A 21,522-nucleotide genomic window follows, 5' to 3' on the forward strand; every position below is an offset into this window, starting at 1 on the left:
TCTGTAAAAACTGAAACAATCTTATCCTACGGCAGGTCCTACACTAATACGTATACTTGCAACATTAGTGTAAAATATGTGTATTCATGAACACATTTGGTACAGGCTTTCCATAGACGCAGTTGTCTACACAAACATTGTTTAATAGGAAATAATAACGTTGAGTCTTTAGCTAGCTATATTTAGTGTTTGTTTTGTGTTGTACAGGTACGAGAACAGTGCGTGGGGCTGGCACAGTGAAAACAAGAGAGAGGAAATGTTCGAAGACACGGCGTGGTACCTAATAGCGAAGGATCCCTCTGGCAAGAATCTGGGATTCTCGCACTTTCGCTTCGACATGGATTATGGAGAGGAGGTTCTCTATTGGTGAGTCTATTTTTCCTAATACTGTAGTGATTTGGTTCAAACATTTCATCCGGGCTGTTATTTTATTACAATCACCTTCGGGCTTTCGGGTGTGTCTTGTTATAAAAATCTATTACTATTGCCTCAATAGTCAATAAAATACTTCTTTTCATAAATACTTATTCTATATTCAACGCCGCCATTGAATATATTATTTTGCACAAAATTGTTCTTATTATTTATTGGAGTTACTACACCCGATGTCATGTTTGTGCATAGTCAAATCTTGTATACATTTCTCTATTAAATCTACTCCCATTTGGGGCGTCCTTTTTCACATAATTGTTCAATCCTGTTTATTATTTTTTCTAAATTATCTTGTAATAAGTGAGAACCTCCGTTTTGCGCCACTCCATTTGGACATGTTTGTGCCACTCCATTTGAACATATTTGTGTCACCCCATTTGGATGCTTCGGTAAAACTCCATTTGAATTTATTTTTGTAACCCTGTTAGGAGTAGTTTTTGTTACTCCATTTTCATATGCCGGTTTCACTCCATTTTGATATGGTTTGCTATAATAACCATTGGCTTTGTAATAGCCATTAGTACCATTTGTGCCATTAGATTTAATGCTACCATTTTGGTAAACATTATTATTATTTAATCCATTTTGATGAATTTCTTTCGACTCTTCGGTTACTTTTGCATCAGTTGGAAACATATTAATGATTTTCTTAACAAGAAATTTACAAATTAAGACAGCAATGATTGCGCTAACTAAGACAAAGGCGATGATGTCCAAGAGCAAATATTGGTACCAGGTCAGGTCGAGTGCTGCCGATCTCAGGTGGCGAGCACCTTTATACTTGATTACATACTCCAACCAATAAATGGCAGTGTCCATGGGATGCTGCGGTCTATCGGTGAACAGTTGTGATAAGAGTTCCATCTTCTCCGTGTAACTGAAAATAAGATAATTAGTAATTAGTAACTAACAATATTAGTACGTATGGCACCCTCAATAATTTGCAAACAAATTTGATACTTTCTTTATGAATATATTATAATTTTTTATCAAATGTTTGGTATTTTGCTATCTGCATTTCTACTTTATGAACCGTTTAATTTGGCCAAGTGTATCATATTATAATTTTTTATCAGTTAGCTAGTTAACGGTTCAAATGTTTGATATTTTGCTATCCGCATTTCTACTTTATGAACCGTTAAATTTGGCCAAGTGTATCGAAATCATGTGACCATATCTTTTTATTTATTTATACATTTTAGAAAAAGTTGACAGCAAATCTTTAATTATACAATGATACAATAATAATATAATTAATTATGCCAATTATGAACTTTCCACTGATGAATAGTTAATGGTAATGTGTACAATGTCATAGAGATGTTCTCTTAAATTAATTTCTTGTTTAGTTAGAAAATATTAAAATAAAGGAGGAGGGGGGGGGGGGGGGAAATATAGGATAAGGATTAAGAGGCAAAGGACGGGAATATATAGGAATTGAACTTCTAGTTTGAGTTTTGTTGATTATTGAGTTTTTGTTTTATGTCGCGTAAAGTCGAGTTAAAAATGTCAATATGGTAATAATTTAAGTTAAATGAATGTGTGGATCTGTAGATAAATGAGTTTTGTTTGGAATTGGTCAAAGATATAAGAAGATGTGCTATGAGCAGTTCATACTGTGCGGAATTGTTTTGCCCAGTGTCGCCGGTTTTGTTCACCAATACTACTGCACACCTTCGCTTACGCTAAGGTATCCGCACTAATACATAGAACAGATTACTGTGCATACACGTCCCGATACCATTCAAAGTACCCTAATTAGGTAGTACTCCGCCTACGGTCCGGCGGCCAACATAGCATATCTCGTTCTTCTAATATCTTTGGAATTGGTCTTACAATGAGGGAGATTAAAAGTAAGCGACTGTCTGCTGTTGCGATTGGGAACATGGAATAATAGGCGTTGAAGAAGATCAGGACTATCGATTAAATTGTGTGTAATTTTAAATAACATTACCGAATCTGCTATACTTCTTCGGAAAGTTAACGTCTGTATATTGAAGAACTTTGCAGTCTTCATTACTAATATGAGATCGAAAAGAGCGGAAATTAAGGTACCTTAAAAATCTATTTTGAACACTTTCAATTCAATTTTTATGTATTGCATAGCCTGGGTTCCACACTTGTGATGCGTATTCAAGGATACTACGAACGTATGAGAAATACAGTGTTTTGAAAGTAGTAATATCTTTGAATTGTTTACAGGAAAGGATTATGAAACCCAGCATAGAAGATGCGTTAGTGACTACGTGGTCAATATGTTTATTGAAATTCAGTTTATAAATGATATTCCTTATAGAAATGCTAACCGTCATCATTAACACTCTTCTTCGGAAGTTCGGAGTTTTGTGCAATATCTAAGTTATTTTTTTTACATGTGTTACTATTTTATGATATATTAAATAATGTCTCACAAATTCTGAGATAATTACACTACCCTACACCCCCCAGATTTAAAAAATTCCTCGCCGCAAACAAGCTGTTAGTGCGGTCTTAAAAGGTGATTTTACTGGAAAAGACTTCAGTACCTAATATCTATTTAAGTCAAGCCCACTTTTGTACCATCTCTTTTACTGTTCTCTTAGGCCTAGTTGTTTCATAGAAATTTATGTGTGACAAATTCATCAAGTTGCCATTCAGTTTCATTTTGTTTTTTTTTTTGATATTTGAAAGGTCCTTGTTAAACGCCTTTCAACGCCCAGGTGCATGTCAGCTTTCTATCACATCGTAATAAATTAAAAAGCTTAACATGATAGTTGTCCTCTTCTGCTGATCACAATTTTTCAAAAGCAGAAGCTGATCTAGAATCGGCATTTATCGGGAACCTTTCAAATGTCAAAAAACAAAATGGCGCTGAATGAACATTTGATGACAATTTTAGATTTGAATTTCTGTGAAACAACCCATCCTTAATGACTGCTGGGTGAATATGGACGATGTCCAATAAAATGGCAGATAGTAACTAACATCTGAATGTTACTGGAAAATGCAAAAATAATATATAGACACGGTCTGCGGGGGACTTTTGGATCGTAAGTAATTTTTATCTTCAGATACGTAAAAGTCAAGTACCGTTACACAATGTGAAAGTAGATAGGACATATCTGTTGGAAGTTTTGCCAACAAAGGTAAAGTTAAATTAGTTTAGCATAGCATTCCTATTCCCAGAATGCTGCATACTTAAAGCAGATGGATGAGTATTTGGGAAATATGTTTAGAGAGATGGTAAGGCTGATAGAGGTATAGAAAGAAGGTAAAAGCAGGAAAACTCCATCAATGGAGGACTGAACGCGGTTGGTGCTAACAGCTAACAGTCCACAATGGATTGCCGTTACCTATCCTGGTGTGTGGCAGTGAGACATGGAACTGGCAGAGGAAGGGCGAAACTAGACTGAGTGCTGTAGAATTGAGATTCCTAAGGCGTATGTATGGTAAGTGAAGATTCGCTAAGAATGTAAGACTGACATAAGCATAATGAGTAAGAATAAAAAAGGGATGCTTAGATGGTTTGGGCATGAAGAGCAAATGAACGAAGAAAGGAATGTAAGGAGAATATATCGTAGAAGAAGTTGGGGATGCCCGAGAAAGACACGGCACATGAACCATAAACTTAAGTTGGGCCATGTCAAGAGTCGGAATAACAGAAGAGTATGTACGAGACGATGTATCAATGTGAATGAAGCAAGGAGTGTAAGACCGAGTTGTTGGTGGTTCGTACTCTCCGCCTACCCCTTGTGGGAAAAGGTGTGATGGTTAGTTAGTTCCTACCTGCTATCATTGATGAGTTTCTCAAGGCCAGACTGGAAGGTGTCCTGGTTGACGTCATGGTAGTTGATGACCTCTGCTACTCCCCGCCTCTTCAGCTCGGCCAGGTTGAGGGCCTGGTCTGCAAACAGAGGTACTCCGAGGATAGGCACTCCGCAAGTGATGGCCTCCTGGCTGCCCAGCAAGCCTCCGTGGCTGATGAAAATCTTGGTGTTGGGGTGACCTGATAATTAAATTTACTGTTAATCTAAAATACACAGAAAAATTCTAAAATATTAATGATCAAACATTATTCATTAAAATTTATAATGAATGTTTTAGTAAATTGTTAATTTAGAAGATCATATTTTCTTGTTTGTTCTGAATTAGATTATCCACTATCACCAAATACAAAACCCCCAAGGTTATTTTGGTGACAACCTTTGTACAGTTTACTATCACACATTTTGCATTGACAATATTTTTCATTCACAACCACTTTCAGAGGCTATAAGCCATAGTTATACCAGATTTACTTTACCAATCCTAACTTCTTCCATCCATTTTATTGTTGCATCATTTTCCTTGGTATCTCGTTCTGCATCTGTTCCAAGTGACCAAACCATCCATTAAAGCATCTTAACCCTATAATGAGGTGTCTCCAAACACACTAATGCGTGCTTTACACCATACTTTTGTTCATACCGATCGCCCATACGATAAAACTTTGCTTAAGCGTTCTTTTCTTTCTTACAGATAGTTGCAATTAGAGAAGAAATAATATTTTGGGACGGTACTAAATCAACAAACCATTAACATAACCATAGATCACAATCATGAAAGCATTAGTCACTGTTATTTACAATCTATGTCATGTTTTTGTTTACCCGTTTGTCGTTTGGACCTTTATCATAATGATTTTTATAGGTATCTATGACTTCGTGAGATTGCCCTCCTGATCACCGTTATCTCCATTGATACGATATTCGTAAAATATGTGAGGTGCAACCACCAAAACACGGCAGCGCAGATGCCAAAGCAATAACTGTCACAACTCTTTCCTCTATGCGTTCATTAAAAAAAATGTTACAATATGAAGTTAACACACATAGATATTCTTTATTAGATGAGTTATTATTTCCTCAAATGTCAAATCATCCAATACACACACGAAATTCACAATACCGAACAGTAATACACATTCACAATCAGTAATGGATTTCGGGAAAATTTAAATACCACTTAAGCCATAAAAAATTTAACAAGAATAGCCATAAGGAATATAGATGATGGAAAAAATGTTTGGCACTATTCATAGATCTCCAGAAAGCTTTTGACAGAATAGACCAAAGATATTAGAAGAACGAGATATGCTATGTTGGCCGCCGGACCGTAGCCGGAGTACTACCTAATTAGGGTACTTTGAATGGTATCGGGACGTGTACGCACAGAAATCTGTTCTATGTATTAGTGCGGATACCTTAGCACAAGCGAAGGTGTGCAGTAGTATTGGTGAACAAAACCGGCGACACTCGGCAAAACAATTCCACTCAGGATACGAACTGCGCGTAGCACATCTCGTTCTTCTAATATCTTTGGAATAGACCATAAAATATTACTGTCTAAGCTAAAAAAAATAGGTATGGCCAAAACGACACTGAACCTGTTGACGACCATATGTATATAATAGAGCGAGAACAACAAGTACAGATTGGCAAACAAAAGAGTAAACTATTGCCATTAAACTATGGCGTCCCCCAAGGAAGCGTACTGGGACCGATTCTATTTATTATCTATATAAATGATATCACTAACCTTAACATTAAAGGAAACATAATCAGTTTTGCTGATTCTACCGTTATTTTTTTTAAGAAAAAAACTGGACGGAAACAATTGGCTGAACAGGGGCTTAGTACACTTCGAAATTGGCTGAAAATGAACTCACTTACCCTTAATATAAGCAAAACTAAATATATAACATTTTCAGTGGACTCAAGGAGCCAACCAGTAAAATCACTTGAACTAAAATTACACGAATACCATAGAAATTATTTTCAATGTCAATGCCCAATTATAGAAAAATCACAAAGCATAAAATATCCCGGGGTAGTAATTAATGAAAATTTTAGATGGGACCTACATATCAAAGGTATCACTGAAAGCTTGCAAAACTTATATGTTTCTTTAAAAATCTAAGAAATGTAGTAAATAAAAAGGACACGAAAAAAATCTATTATGCCTTATGTCATTCTCGTATTGAATATGGAATTATAGGATGGGGATCTGATGTTTCTAAGTATATACATAACCTCAACGAAAGAAAGACCATACTGAAAGTACCCATAAGAACGCCTTCGATTGAAATTTGAATAGTTTTGATGTACCAAATGTACAACAAATATATGCTAAAAATATACTATTGAAACTTTTCAAAAATACTGAATCCTCTACAATACCGCGTATTCATCAAACAAGGTCAAATTAAAATGACTTAAATAATATTCCAGGTCATAAAACCACATTCGGACAAAGAAATTATATTTATTTTGTGACGAAAGTCCACAACATCTTTCCCCCTGATACAAAGCGAATAGAAAATTGGAATGATTACAAATCAAGAGGATAGGTCACCCTATTGAGGACTAAGATATACAATTTACTATACATATATTTAATAATATATTTTGTATGTAACAATGTTTAAATAGTCACTATAGTAAAAAAATAAATTTTAATATTTAAAATACAAAACTGAATAAACATGCAACATTTTCTCATAATATAGATAAAACAATGAAATAATGTTCGGCATCTTAAACTGTATGAAAATCGTTAATACCAATACATGTCACTCACGGTACCAACCACCAGAATAGAACACATCCTTTTTTATCATCCTGAATCGCTAGGAATAGACCAAGTAGATAATTTTTTTTTGGTTGAAAGAACTTGATTAAAAAAGGATGGTGTAAAGCAGTCATAAGACTCTGGTTAATAATTTTGTAGTCTCTAGATTGCTACTAGACTACAGCAATAGTTAGTGTGCTGGCCTGCCTAAAAGACTGAGCGTACCAAAACCGTGTTCAACTCAACCGCTCAAGCTCCATTTGTTTGTACGTTCCATTTTCTAGTTTCTGCTGCATCCACTTTATTATTCAAGCAAGCCTTATTTTAACTAGATGGATAACATTGACTGAGCTTTTCAATATTGTTCCTAAATTCCTGAAGAAAGTTTGAAAAAAGAATTGTCATCGAGATAGGGACATTTCTTTGGACATATTATATAATTTATTATTTGAAATCAAATAGATATATATCAAATAGGCTTGCGCACATGTGTGTTAGGTACAGTTTTAAGTAAAAACAATACATGTTTTGTAAAGCATTTTCCAAAATTACCCACTTTGTAAATAGGTATTTTTATGGGAAATTTACACTACGTATTTCATCTAGAATGCATAAAATTCGAAATTCACATTAATTTGGTGGATTTACATCTTATAATTAACCTGGAGTTCTCTTATAAATTAAATTTTCAAATTGCACTTAACACATGTGTGCGCTAGGCCATTGTAATATTTAATAGTTTAAAATTAAGTAGGTAGATATTTAATTAAGTGCCTACTTACAAATCTTATGATTTCAGACGAAATTTTGCTTTTAATTTATGGACGAGAGGTCTACTGTTCAAAGAACTGCTAGTGTAAAATTGTAATTTATGGACGAGAGGTCTACTGTTCAAAGAACTGCTAGTGTAAAATTGTAATTTATGGACGAGAGGTCTACTGTTCAAAGAACTGCTAGTGTAAAATTGTAATTTATGGACGAGAGGTCTACTGTTCAAAGAACTGCTAGTGTAAAATTGTAATTTATGGACGAGAGGTCTACTGTTCAAAGAACTGCTAGTGTAAAATTGTAATTTATGGACGAGAGGTCTACTGTTCAAAGAACTGCTAGTGTAAAATTGTAATTTATGGACGAGAGGTCTACTGTTCAAAGAACTGCTAGTGTAAAATTGTAATTTATGGACGAGAGGTCTACTGTTCAAAGAACTGCTAGTGTAAAATTGTAATTTATGGACGAGAGGTCTACTGTTCAAAGAACTGCTAGTGTAAAATTGTAATTTATGGACGAGAGGTCTACTGTTCAAAGAACTGCTAGTGTAAAATTGTAATTTATGGACGAGAGGTCTACTGTTCAAAGAACTGCTAGTGTAAAATTGTAATTTATGGACGAGAGGTCTACTGTTCAAAGAACTGCTAGTGTAAAATTGTAATTTATGGACGAGAGGTCTACTGTTCAAAGAACTGCTAGTGTAAAATTGAACAGCCTTCAAGAGGTGCTCAACTCGGCAGCTTGTCTAATATGCGGTGCTACCAGATTCCGTCATATATCACAAAATAGTTATGTTTAAATTTGTGTCAATTGATAGTATCTATTTGCACAAAGATATGAGAGGTCGCCATAAGAAGCTTATGTAATATGATTAGACTTACATAAAATCTCCAACTGAGGCATCCACAGTCCGGTCTTTATGTTGGGGGGTAACTTGGGCAGGAGGGCTGCGTCCACCTTCCACAGGACCCTTTGTTTCTGGCTGCCCAACACGGAGATGACCTGCTGCAGTTTTTCCCAAGGGATTGACTCTATCTTGAGCATGGAGCCGAAACTGAAGTAAATGACTCCTTCGTCAGACTCGTCCAGGAATGTTTGGATGTCCTGAAAACAAAAATCAGTGAAATATTCTGCAACTTTCTTTATCATTCCTCCTGTTTGTGTGTCTCACTAGTGACTCACTAAATTTAGCAGGCTGTGTTCCTGAGATTGATAGATTTATTTTTTATTTTGTGCTCGTCTTTCTACGCTCATCTAATTATTAACTTTAAAGCTGGAAATCTGTTTATTATAAAGCAGCGACACCTTTTCAATGGTGAATTCTGGCACCATGAAATTTTGCACGCTTTTTCCTGTCTGAAATTTCTACATTAATTTTATTTATTTGAATACCGTACAAGAGTCCAACCGTCTGGAGCCAGTGAGACTATGGCATCCCCAATTGGGGTATGTTGTGAGGCTGAAGGTTGTGGGGAGGGAAAGGAGATAGGGTCTAGAAAGCTGAGAAAGTACCTGGCTATTCAAATATTGTCACCTAACCCGGCCAAAGCCATTTCAAGCAACATAGATGCAAGTATTTTCAGTTTGCTACATGATCATCATCAGTTATTTATGGAGCTTTGAAATATCAATTTAAATGTCAAAATAAACTGGCGTAGCCAGGTAGTAACTAATAAAATTTGAATAGATCATACATTAAATTATTCCATTACGTAATACTAGAAGTCGAAATTTATTTCAGTACAGAAATGCTGGTACTAACTACCATATGTATTCCTCATTGCCCAGAATACTTAAGGAGGGAAATAATTATACCGAGTCAGCGGACATCTTTAATTTATCACTTAACAAATACAAAAGATTGTTACTGAGACTATTCCGTTAAATATAATAAATATGTACTGCATTAATTTATAATTTTTACTATTCATATGTTTATAAAAAATATTTTTCACTGTATTAATCTTAGGAAAACATATTAAAATTACTTCAGCCTTCACTTTGCGTAGGGTCATCTGTTATGTAATATTTTATCTGCACTAAATATATTGTAACCGAATTTAATTTGAACATCTCAAATATAATATTGCTTTCGACGATTAAAATATGATATCTTTACGCTACATTAAAAAAAATTATGGCAGTTAGCGCTTGCGTGATAAATGAAATAATAATAAATTATCAATGTTACCGTTGAACTCAATATTGTGTTATTAATATGTGACAGTTCCACAAACGATAAATATTTATATAATAGCCAGAAATTTTTTATTCATTACGGATATGTGCCTACTAATAGTAATATTTGGATAATTTGTACAGCGCCGTTTTTGTGGAAAGTCACCTCAGGAACCCTGTCCTTATGTGAATTTAATTTTTCACCTTAAATGCATAATAAAATCTTGATTAATTGGTTATTTTGGATGATCTAATATAATATCTAATCTAATTTTGTAAAACCCCCCTCTCCCCTCACCCCTCTGCCCTGCCGTCGGAACAGGATCACTTCCAATTACCCTCCAATCTATAGCAAGTCGGAAAGTGAGTAAGTCTCCAACCAAACACCCAATTTCACGTTACTAGAGCGTTCCAATTTTTTAAATCTATTTAAACCAATCACAAGCCTGCTTCATGTCAACCAATTGGAACAGTTTATTATCGTATTTAAAAAAAAAAATTGTTTGCTAATTTAATATAATTTAATTACCGATTGTTGACATTGACACAAATATTGCTTTCTTTTAAAACATTGTTTTTATTTACGAAATTGGATGGTGTGAAGTGTGTAGGCAACCTCCAACTTCCCCCTTCTATCTCCCCGACATATCGGAGTTCTGAAAATCGGATGGTGAGTAGAGGCCATAACTAGTAAGGTAATGTGTTGTCTCTTACCGTGGGTAGTTTCCCCGGCTTCTGTATATGAAGTCCCCCGACCTCGACGATCTGCGGCACCCAGGGGCGCACCTGGTTGATGCTGAAATGGCTGTTGAGCAAGATCATGCTGAAGTTCCGGGCCATGCTGGAGATGCTGGGCAGCGGACCCAGCACGTCCTCGACCAGTTGCTGCGCGGGCCAGTTGGCCAACACCTCGTAGGAGGCCTTGATGACCACGCTCATAATGGAGTTGTACAGCCGCTCGTAGAAGTTCATCCACTGCGTCAGGGGGTAGAAGTACAGGGGTACGTAGGCGGGATTGTCCGGGTTTGCCACCATATCGTTCACCCAGGGCAGGTTCACGCTCGAGACAACCCCTATTGAAGGGATGCCGAGTTTGTGGGACACCGCGAGGAAGCACTCCGATCCGAAGATCTCGGTGACGAAAAGATCGAATTTGTTTTCCGATTCAAGCAGCTCTAAGACCTCCGGGTGGTTGAGACCGATCTCGCAAGACTGCAGGCAGTCGCTGATCATGTCCAGATGATTCCCGATCGGAGACATCGACAGTGGAACGTCTATAGATATGTTGTTGGTCAGGGCGGGAACCGTCCCGTCCAAGCTTATATCCACGAAATTCTGCATCGGCTTTTTCTGAAAAAATAAAATAAAAACCATAAGTAAAAATCGCTAAGACTCAAAATCAAATCGCAATAATTGTAATAATATTAAGGACGGGTTGTTTCGGACGCAGAATTGAACACTTTCTCAAATTTCAAAGTTGATTTTCAAGTTCTGTGATTCAAGTTATGTTATCATATCATTATTGGCCAGTTGCTTCACAAAAATGAAATGGTGAAAGAACTTGAATAGAACCTTCGCAGAACATGAAAAAACTTTGAAATTTGATGAATTGTTCAAATTCTGTGGAACAACCCGCCCTAAGTTTTTCTTTTATACATGAAATAAGATTATTATTCAATTTATTAAAAAAAAACTGTTTATTTATAAACAAATTATTATTATTATTATGCGTGACAGCTGTTTCGCCTTCTTCAAGTCATTATCAAATTGAAGACAGTTTTTTTTATAAATTGAATAATAATATTATTGAATATTCGAGTAAAAGTTTTTTTTTTAAAATAAAATGGAGTTCTACAAATTAAACTTGACAACAATAAATAATAATAATAGATAGTTATACCTACACAGGTACAAAAGAGGAACTACACCAATGCTTGTACTTTTTTTTCTCACCGGGACAATTTCTCAAAAACTCACCACGGGAACCCCACAGTTAAACAGGCATAGCAAATACCATAAATAATTGTTACCATAATAAAAAATAAAAAAATAAAGTTTCGTATTCACGGCAAGACAGCGTTATTCTATTTCTGAGAAGGGACAAGTTATGTAATGCTACGTATACATCCGCGAGCCGAACCGCCGAACTGAACCCAACTTATGGGGAAGAAACGAAACAACCGCAAATGGCGCGAAACGCCGCTCGCAGTTGATTCGTTCCTTTCCAGTAATTCGTTGTGCGGTTCGCGTTTCGGTTCGCAAATGTATACGTACCCTAAGATTTCGTTTTGCAAGCTAACCGGTGCGGAGCACTACACTAGAAAACACTAAGGACGGGTTGTTTCACGAAATTTAAACAATTCATTAAATTTTAGAGTTCAAATTCAAGTTCTGTTATTTGTTTCACAGTCCTTGGATAATATAATAACAGAACTTGAATCGGACTTTCACACTTGAAAATGTATTACCTTTGCGATTTGACGAATGGTTAAAATTCTGTGAAACAATCCGTCCTAAGGCAGCACACCGAAGTCGCTAACTACTCAAATCAAAAAGCCATTAAAATTATTAAAAACACGCTCGGCTCAAGATTGATAAAAACTAATTACATTTGAACGCCTCATTATTCAAATACTGGTTTTGTGAAGTTTCGATGTTGAAACAAATTATTACTGGCGGGTTTTCACGTGTTGAGATAAAGTGAATATCTTTAGGTTATCGTGTAATGAGGTTATTGTTCATTTGATAAATAATTAATCAAGAAAAACGGCGCAGGCGTCGAATCAAAAGTCGGTTTAGCGCTAGACAAAAAACAACAACATTGTCAGCGCCACTCTGTCTAGCACCACGATATCTACATACAGCACCAATACTCGATCTACCGTCAGTTCCAAATAACACTAACGTACATTTTGTAAACCTAAATAAATAATACAATTTCATTGAATGTACATTGTTTATCATAATATAAAATAAAATAAATACATTTATTTTGTTGTTTTGGTAACATTATTCACGTGTTTTACAAAATAACATTATTGATCGTTCCATTTTTTTTTTTTTTTTAAATGTTACGTAATTTACAGAAAGTATATGATTCACCTAATTTTATACATACGATGAATCACCACAATAAAGCTAGGCTTGTGTGTTGGGGGGTGTGTTAACTATTCAGTTTATACTTTCTGTGTTTTTCATAATCGGATTGTGATATAACATGAATTTATTATTAAATCTAAAGCGCCCTGTAAACGATAAAATAATTTATTAAGTCTGCGGCATTGTTTGACGCGTTTGTCAAACAAACTACCTGTTTGAAGTGTCTAGCGGTCTTACATTTTATCTCATTGTATCGAGACTATTGGTGGATATATCGCGGTTATTATATAAGAAAAATAAAAGAAACACTGCTATGAAACAATTTGCTAATCGGTATATTTCATTTATTGCTTTACACGTTTCTGGAATAATGTCGCTCAGTGTACGATGCAGGATTGGAATTTTAAATCTTCAAAATATGGTGAAATTTAAATTAATTTGCTGTCTTTAAACCACAGTAAGCAGTTCATATGTTGGAGTTATGGTATTTATTAAATCTAATGGCCGAATCGAAAACTGAACACCCGGAAATCTCCATCACTCGAGTAGTCCAAATTTCTCATCGGTATTTAATTCTCAATTTTAGCCATTCTCACGATCAAGCCTTTTTATTTTTAAGACGCAGCTAAAGTCAATTCAAGAAATGCTTCGTCATATCCGTAATTTTGAATGTAAAACTTCTTCACTTCAGACAGGATACAACAATCCCCAGCAAAAACTGTAAATAAATGAAATTTCGTTTGAACGACTTTGGTGTTGTTTGTCAAATTCGTGATGAGCAAACTTAACAAAATGATCGTTTACAGGGGTTCTTAGGAGAAAGCTACAAGCCAAAAATGTGTATATTCTTGGTATACCTTATATTTGACGGCCGGCATAGTCCAGTGGTAACGCATTGGACTGCCATTCCGAAGGTCGCGGGTTCGAACCCGGCGTGCGCAAATAAATTTTATTTGATTAATTTGTGTTATTTCACAATTAATTAATTAAAATAATATATAGTATATTTGCGGCACTTTCCAGAGTGGAAGATACTACCAGTATCGCCCTGGTGTAAGACCACCATTCAGAATTGAAACGTTGCTTCAAATGGCTTTAGCCGTGTTTAGTGACTAGATCTGAATAGCCAGGTACTTCCCCACCTTCCTCTTTCCCTTCCCCACTTACCTACAGCCTCACAACATCCCCCAATTGGGGATGCCATAGTCTCACTGGCTCCAGACGGGAGCAGTTGGGAATCTTGTGAGGTATTCACTATAAAAAAAAAATATCGTAGGTAATAGGCATTAAAATCGCTTGGCAAACGTAGTTTAGAAACGTTCGATTTCAAGCAAAAAACTGTTTTTTATTATTTATTTTGTAAATAATTTTATAAGAAAGCAAAAAAGTTAATCAAGTGAAACGTCAGAGCTTGACGAAAGAAAATATTCTTTCGTCAAGCGAAGCGATAGGAAAACCTTCAATTTATCTAAAGCAATTTTTTTTGGTATTCATAATGTACACCAATTCGTTATAAAGATTAATTAAAATAGTGATTTGGCATTAAGCTTCGCCTTAACGATAATCTGCATCAATACGTTGTCGATCGTCTGTAAAAAGTAAAACAAAACTCACCGAAATGATCCCGAGTAAGTATCTAACTTTGATTCTCTAATATTGTGTGTGTTTTAATCCGATGCATATCAAAATAGAGTATAAAAAAGGACGGGTTGTTTCATAAAATTTGAACAATTCATCAAATTTCAACGTTATTTTCAAGTCCTGTGAAAGTACTATTCAAGTTCTCTTATTATATAATTATGGGCAAGTTGCTTCACAAAACTGAAATAATAACAGAAAATGCATAAAAAAAATCACAGAACTTGAAAATTAACTATGGAATTTGATGAATTGTTAAAATTCTGCGAAACAACCCGTCCTTAGATTGTTCAGTGACATTTTGTACATATAATATAATTTAAGTTGTTCCAATAAAAATATAAATTTCATTTTATTTTTATGAAAAAGTCAATAGGTATTCCAAATAAATAAAATTCGCAAATTTTTATCCAAGACATTATCTAGGTTACAAATCAATTCATTAGAAATTGTGACCATTCAAAAAAGTAGCTGCCAAAATATGGGGAAAAAAATAATTGCAAAATAATATTGTAAATTCCGAATTTGAAATATGAGATTGAGAAATATTTATAAATAGGTTCCAATGCTCGAGTTGTTAACATGCTGTCCCGGGAAGACAAGAGATCCTTGGCTCGATTCCTAGTTATAACCGTTATCTTTTTATTTTCTGTGTCTTGTTCTGTTTCGTTTAGATTCGTTAGTATTATCTTCTTCAATGATGTATCATATAATGATAACGATAAGAATTATTACGTACATATTTTAAAAAAATGTAGTATAAGTGTTATCTGATTCTCAATAGTTGTAAATAATAAAACGAAGAATATAGTAAGGTGCCTCTATGCCGACTCGATAACAGTATATTATTCGAGATAGTAAATAAACAATGTCAACTAACCGGAATAACGATATATTCGTAATGAGTTCATCAATCACGGAGTACTTTGTCCAAGATTATAGAAGCGATATAATTTTATCTTAATGATGATTTGATTTTCACGACTTTCCGATAAGTTCCGAACAACATTAACATTTAGGTATAATATGTAGATTCAAATAATGACAATCAAAACAGGAAAATAGGTACCTAAGTGCTTATTATTTGTCAGCTTTGCCTCAGTCTATTAATTCTTGAACTGCAGGCCTGTCGTCCAAAAAAGGACGTTTCTAATTTTCTCTTATAATAAATTGAAGTAAAAACACAGTGGCCAGTAAATCATTCCACACCCGAGCTGTTGAACTCAAGAACGAGTCGTAGAAGCGACCCGTTCGTATGTGACAAATGTTGGGCGCCCGTTTGGCGTGTTTCCCGATTATGCACCGTTGTATGTTAACATGTAAAAAAATCAAATAAAGAATTATATAATTTGTCCAAAGAAACGTAACTTTCTCTATGACAATTATTTTTAAACTTTTACAGGCAGATAGGTAACCATAACATTAAAAAATAGTGCGAATAGTAAAGACTAAGTAAACATGACGACTTCACATTAAAACGGCCACCATCTTGAAACGGAAACGGAACGTACAAGGAAATTTACAGACAGACGAAATGGAAAATGGTTAAAACAAGACTTTGCCGCGCTCGGTCTATTATGAATTATCGAACATTTAGAACACACACATAATAATAATTTTGTAGCTTCACAAACATCTGTTATAAACTTACGCTGCTTTTTTACATTGTGACTGAATAATATAACTAACAGGATGATAATACTTCGTTGTTTCAGTTTGACTTTAGTATGATTTAGTTGAATTTTTATTGAAGCCTAAATTCCGACTTGGAGTGTCCTCAATAAGTACCGAAAACTTGAGGACATCTGGGTATCCATTCTCCAATCTAGACCGCTCGCAATCGCCGCCGAAAGTACATACATTGCTCGATATTCTCATTCTTGAGTTTCGTCGAGGCTACATACTTTCATACGCCAAACGTCGTTCCACTCGAATAACGAGTGCCGGGACACTCATTCAAAGCAGCCTTGTATGGGATTTTATAAAAAATCGTTTTTTTTTTTTCAATTTATTCTTCTTTTCTAAAACATCTTAAAATGTTTTAGTTCATTTAAAAAAATAAATAAAAATACAATTTTTGAAGGTTCCTATACAAGTTAGCAGGCTGATTTGATTAAGTGTCTCCGCCTTGTGATCTAGAAGGTTTTCATCGAACCACTCATTGTTCGAGTGGAAAGACTTCGTCGAGAATCGAGGCCCAGATCCGTGATTTTTTATTTAAATGCGTAGTTGTCATCAACAAGTGACCTATTTTTCTCTGATAAGGTTCCGCTACTTTTCACACATATTTATATCAGAAAGCATTATACACTACATAACAATCTTCTAAAGGAATTTTTGACTGTCCAACTTTGAAGATTTTCCCGTTTTAGCACAGACATACTTCTGTAGACTTGAAACTGAAAAAATTAACGATGTAAGTTTAAATAAAATCAATGGTGCGTTCACAAAATAAAGTCAAACGGGTACGCAGCTGCTATATATTTGGTTTGTTTTATTTTCAGATAATAATATATTTTATTGTCATCATTGTCGTATCGCCGCACGGGTCAAGAACCAGCGTTGGCATGGTAACAAACTTTGTAATACGGAAATTTATCTCCATAAATTGATATTACCCAGAATTTGAACCATCAGTGGTAATGGTTAAAAATTTGGATTATTTTTTCGACGTTTGATATTTATTTTTATCAATCGTGCGTTGCATTTAGTGTTAAATACCTGTAAATAAAAAAAAATAGGCATTAATTTGATCATTTCTGAAAAATCATATTCTTATTATCTATGCCAGTTTATGTGGTGTTAATTTTATCGTACATCCCATAGACATATGAATATTAGTAGACCTGCCCTAAGTGATTAAAAGCGTATTATCCCCACTCCCCATACCGGTTCCATTGGAGCCGGCTGTGCTCGCGTATGGCCTCAAGTGAAATTTGAAAACGTGACGTCATCATTCTTGTGCGAACTATGGTCGAGGCATCATCGGTTCATTTTACGAAATAACACGGCAAAATGTTGACTTGTACTATGAAAACTTGTAAAAATAGATGTGAAAAAGAGAATAAACCCAATTGTCGTATTACATTCCACATATAAGCATTATTTTACTTTATTTTAAGCATATTCACATCGTATAATATAGATCAGTTTTAGAAACATATACTATCACATCGAGAAACGTCTGGACGCGAAACACAAAGCTGGTTGGTTGCTGGGAAGTAAATTATGAACATTTATAAAAGTGTCTTAACTAAATACTTAAACGAAATATTCGACTCTGAAAATAGAACCGAATTTTTTTGCCGAATTTGGACTTCGCAAATTTGTTCATAACGTGGCGAGTAATTTGCGCTCCCATGTAAAAATGTCTATTCATTCAAAAGCAGATTTTACTTTTAAGAAGTAAATGGTGATATTATAATGCGAGATGCCTATTTACTGTCAGATTGATTTATTGACGAATCACAGTCAGCCTTACGCCCTTCGTTCTTCAACAGTTGATTTTACCCCTCGCCATTATCTTCTCGTCTATTAATTCCTATGTCTGTGGTACATCCCCTGATTAATTTCTGGAAAATGAATAAAGAAATATTGAAATAATATTAAAATCACAACCTTCTTTGCAAATTCAGTCGCAATTGCTAACATTTTTTTAAATTATACTTTTTTTAAAGTTAGTACATTTGGATACCCTTTGCCATTATTTTTACAAATTGAATTTTTGAACAAAATGTAGTTTTTGCACTTAACATGAGTTTACTGTCTGCCTCGTAAGTCAGCAATTTTTGCACCTACTACGGGTTTACTATCTGCCTCGTAAGTTAGAACTGATGTATGAGAAATATACTGCATAAGCACTAACACGCGAAACCAATTGAGTACATAATAACCACAATCCTTTGATTGAAAAACATTTTATTCAGATTTACTCCATTATTTTTTTACACGCGAATAATAAAGTTAAAATTCAAACGCACTGTAAATATCCTTCCATAAAAAATTAAAATGTATGTAACGTGTATAATTTTTTTGCTGCACTTGATTGTATTTAAATAAACTTTTGCATTTTGGATATCTTTAACCATTATTTTTATACATTGACATAATATTTTTTTTTACTTACATCTGGCACTCATAATTCAGAACTGATGTACCTATCTATATGAAAAAATTCTGAATACGCATGAACACGTGATACCAATTAGGTATATAATAATAACCATAATTATTTTTTTAAATATACTATAAAGAAAAAAACGTAATTCGCATGTTAAAAATAAAATTAATCTTTTTAGATTAAAATTGCGATAAAATTAAATTGTTAAATAGTACAAGGAGAAAAATCCATTTTTGCTCTCACGATAAATTAACATTAATTTAAGAGGAAGATACACGCGAAAAATGTATATATTCTTGGTATACCTTATATTGTAGGTAATCGCTTGACAAACCGAGTCTAGAAACGTTCGATTTCAAGCACAAAACTGGTTTTTATTTATTTTGTAAATAAGTTTATAAGAAAGCAAAAAATTATATCAAGTGAAACTGTCACAGATAATCTTAGCTATTATACTGTATTTTTCAAAAGTTGTTTCCTTTACGCGGTCATACATTTCGATTGAAAAAATATTAATAGTAGTTTACATTTATATTTTTTATTGAGTAATTTATTTTTTTATTTGTATTTTTTTCAAGCGAAACGATAGGAAAACCTTCAATTTATCTAAAGCATATTTTTTGGTATTCGAAATGTACACCAATTCGTAAATATTAATCAAAATAGTGATTTAGCATTAAGTCTCGCCTTAAGAAGGTTTTTTTTATCTATTTGCCTTGATATCGTGATTCAAAGAATTTTCGAATTCAAAATTATTCCGGTTTTCATGAACACGTGTTCCGACATATTATATTCAGAATTTACTAAAAGTATATCAGGAAACCTGTTAATTCATTCGTAAGGCTTGTAATACCGTTTTAAACCGGATTTACCAGTAATTTGAAAGCTTCTTAATAAATAAGCAATAGTCATTTTTCTCCGTGTAGGTTGATATGAATATTAGAGGTTTTACCATCGGGAAATGGTTGACTACGGTGACGTGATGTCCTCTCCTGGCCATTTCCCGCATGAGGCTGCCGTACATGACGTAGTGGCTGTGCGTGTTGGTCGGGAAGATGCCCAGGATGCGCGCCGCTTGCGCACTTTCCTCCGCCATCAACATTCCGCCCACCAAAAGGATCAGCACTTTTATCATGTTCACTGATTTTTGTCTACAACTTCCCTTAACACTTGGAAAACACTGATTTTAGCTAGTCTTATAAATTGTTGGATAAAGTGCGTTCTCCAATCTAAATGTTTTTATTAATTAAAATCACTTATTTATTGTTCAATAATTAAATTAAGTAAATTATGCTTTTGTTAAATGAGTTTCCGTTCACATTTTTTATTATTTATTTTATTTCGAGGATCGAAGCGCGGTAGATGTAATTTAATATAATATATAAGTTAATATTTGTGGCACAATCCTGTAGCGAGTATCTGGTCTAGAGAGGCGAGAAGAAGTTGGCTGGGTGGTTGATTGAAGCTGGACCGTGCCAGAGTCTTCGGTTGGCTGCCAGAGAACTGGTCCTGTCTGTTGCTGGACTTCCACTCTCCTCTGTGACCGGGTTGAAACTGCCATCAGAAAAGTCCAATCTTACTTCTTATCAACTTACGGCGGCGAAATGCCCCTTGCCATTAGCGCCCGCCTCACTCTTAGCCCCGAGTGATGTAAGCGGATCCGTCTTCTAATCAATGTTACACTTCTTCATTTATGAAAGGAGCCCGGCCGTTGTCAACGTCTAATGAAAACTTAAATTTCATTCAAATTACTCTTATCAAACAAATTCACGTACCTACTTACATATCGATTTATTTATGAATTCCTTTTCATTTACGTAAACTCGCATACGTTTACATGCTGCATCTTTTTCATATCATGTTTTACCAGCTGATGGGTACCCGGCGTCGCTGGGGATTATCCTTAGGAGACCATCACGGACTTTTCTATAGACCCTTTTAAGATATACAATTCCGTAGTTTATTATTTTGATGTATCTCATATGGTCTAGCCTTAAGACTTGATTATAAAACATCGACTTTTCACTACTTTCTATAAATATAATATGCTTGTGTCATATACGTAAACCTTTCGGAAGAAATTCGCACAAACATTTTGTACTATTTAGAGTTGTGGTAAGCCACGCGGTGTAATATTTTTGATTTTTTTGTTATTATGTTATTTCTTTGTTAATATTATACTCAAACACTGAAATATGTTTTGAACACTTGCGAGATAAACATTGAAAACCTATTGTTGGCTGTTGTACATATAACCGCGTGTTACGGTAAGTGCTACGCAACGGCGTAGAGGGACGTAGCGCGTGCTTAAAACCTGCCTGCTCAAAGGACAAGTAACATGTTGGTTGTTAATTTTCCAAGCTTCTGTTAGCTTAAAGGTACGAAGCTTGGTAGGATAAAACGTATTAGAAAATACATAAAAGGTCACGAGTTCAAATCACCGTGAACGTAAATAAATAACCTCTTGGATGCGATATACGTTTTTATAACTTATCACAAATTAGAGTTCTAATTTTAATTTGGATATTTGTCCTCGTTATCCATTGAATGGTGTTTTGTACAATGATGTCATGTTCATGCTAGAGGTAAAACAAGCTTTTTACGCCCAGCAGAGGCAAAACTACAGTGCTAAATCATGATGGTTCTAGATATTCGTTTGCAAGAATGAATTCGTATTTCCCAAATGTATTGTCTGATTG

General features: G+C 34.7%; 2 protein-coding genes across 2 annotated transcripts in view; one reads left to right on the forward strand and one right to left on the reverse strand.

The window, feature by feature from the left end:
- The window catches only part of Naa40 (N-alpha-acetyltransferase 40), a 72,328-nt gene that overhangs the window by 11,442 nt on the left and 39,364 nt on the right, over positions 1-21,522 (forward strand). The window contains exon 3 of the mRNA XM_089640959.1: positions 208-366. Coding sequence (XP_089497085.1) covers positions 208-366 — 159 coding nt within the window. The remainder of the gene's footprint in view (positions 1-207; positions 367-21,522) is intronic.
- On the reverse strand, positions 374-20,363 carry LOC149416786 (UDP-glucosyltransferase 2-like). Its single transcript, XM_089640954.1, has 5 exons — positions 19,776-20,363; positions 10,681-11,316; positions 8,670-8,892; positions 4,198-4,417; positions 374-1,309 (listed from the first exon to the last, which is right to left on the reverse strand). Exons 1-5 carry the CDS (start codon positions 19,956-19,958, stop codon positions 655-657), a joined length of 1,917 nt encoding a protein of 638 aa, XP_089497080.1. The 5' UTR covers positions 19,959-20,363; the 3' UTR covers positions 374-654.

The sequence above is a fragment of the Hesperophylax consimilis genome, chromosome 16 (assembly GCF_061612785.1).
Source record: "Hesperophylax consimilis isolate HC1 chromosome 16, BYU_Hcon_1.0, whole genome shotgun sequence".
In the NCBI taxonomy this organism is placed as follows: Eukaryota; Metazoa; Arthropoda; class Insecta; order Trichoptera; family Limnephilidae; genus Hesperophylax; species Hesperophylax consimilis.

Excerpts from the sequence above, each read along its gene's own strand:
- LOC149416786 (XM_089640954.1), bottom strand. The coding sequence starts at position 19,958 with ATGATAAAAGTGCTGATCCTTTTGGTGGGCGGAATGTTGATGGCGGAG. Across the intron at positions 11,317-19,775 it reads TAGTCAACCATTTCCCGATG|AAAAAGCCGATGCAGAATTT; the intron begins GTAAAACCTCTA and ends TTATTTTTTCAG. Across the intron at positions 8,893-10,680 it reads AGCCGGGGAAACTACCCACG|GACATCCAAACATTCCTGGA; the intron begins GTAAGAGACAAC and ends TTTTGTTTTCAG.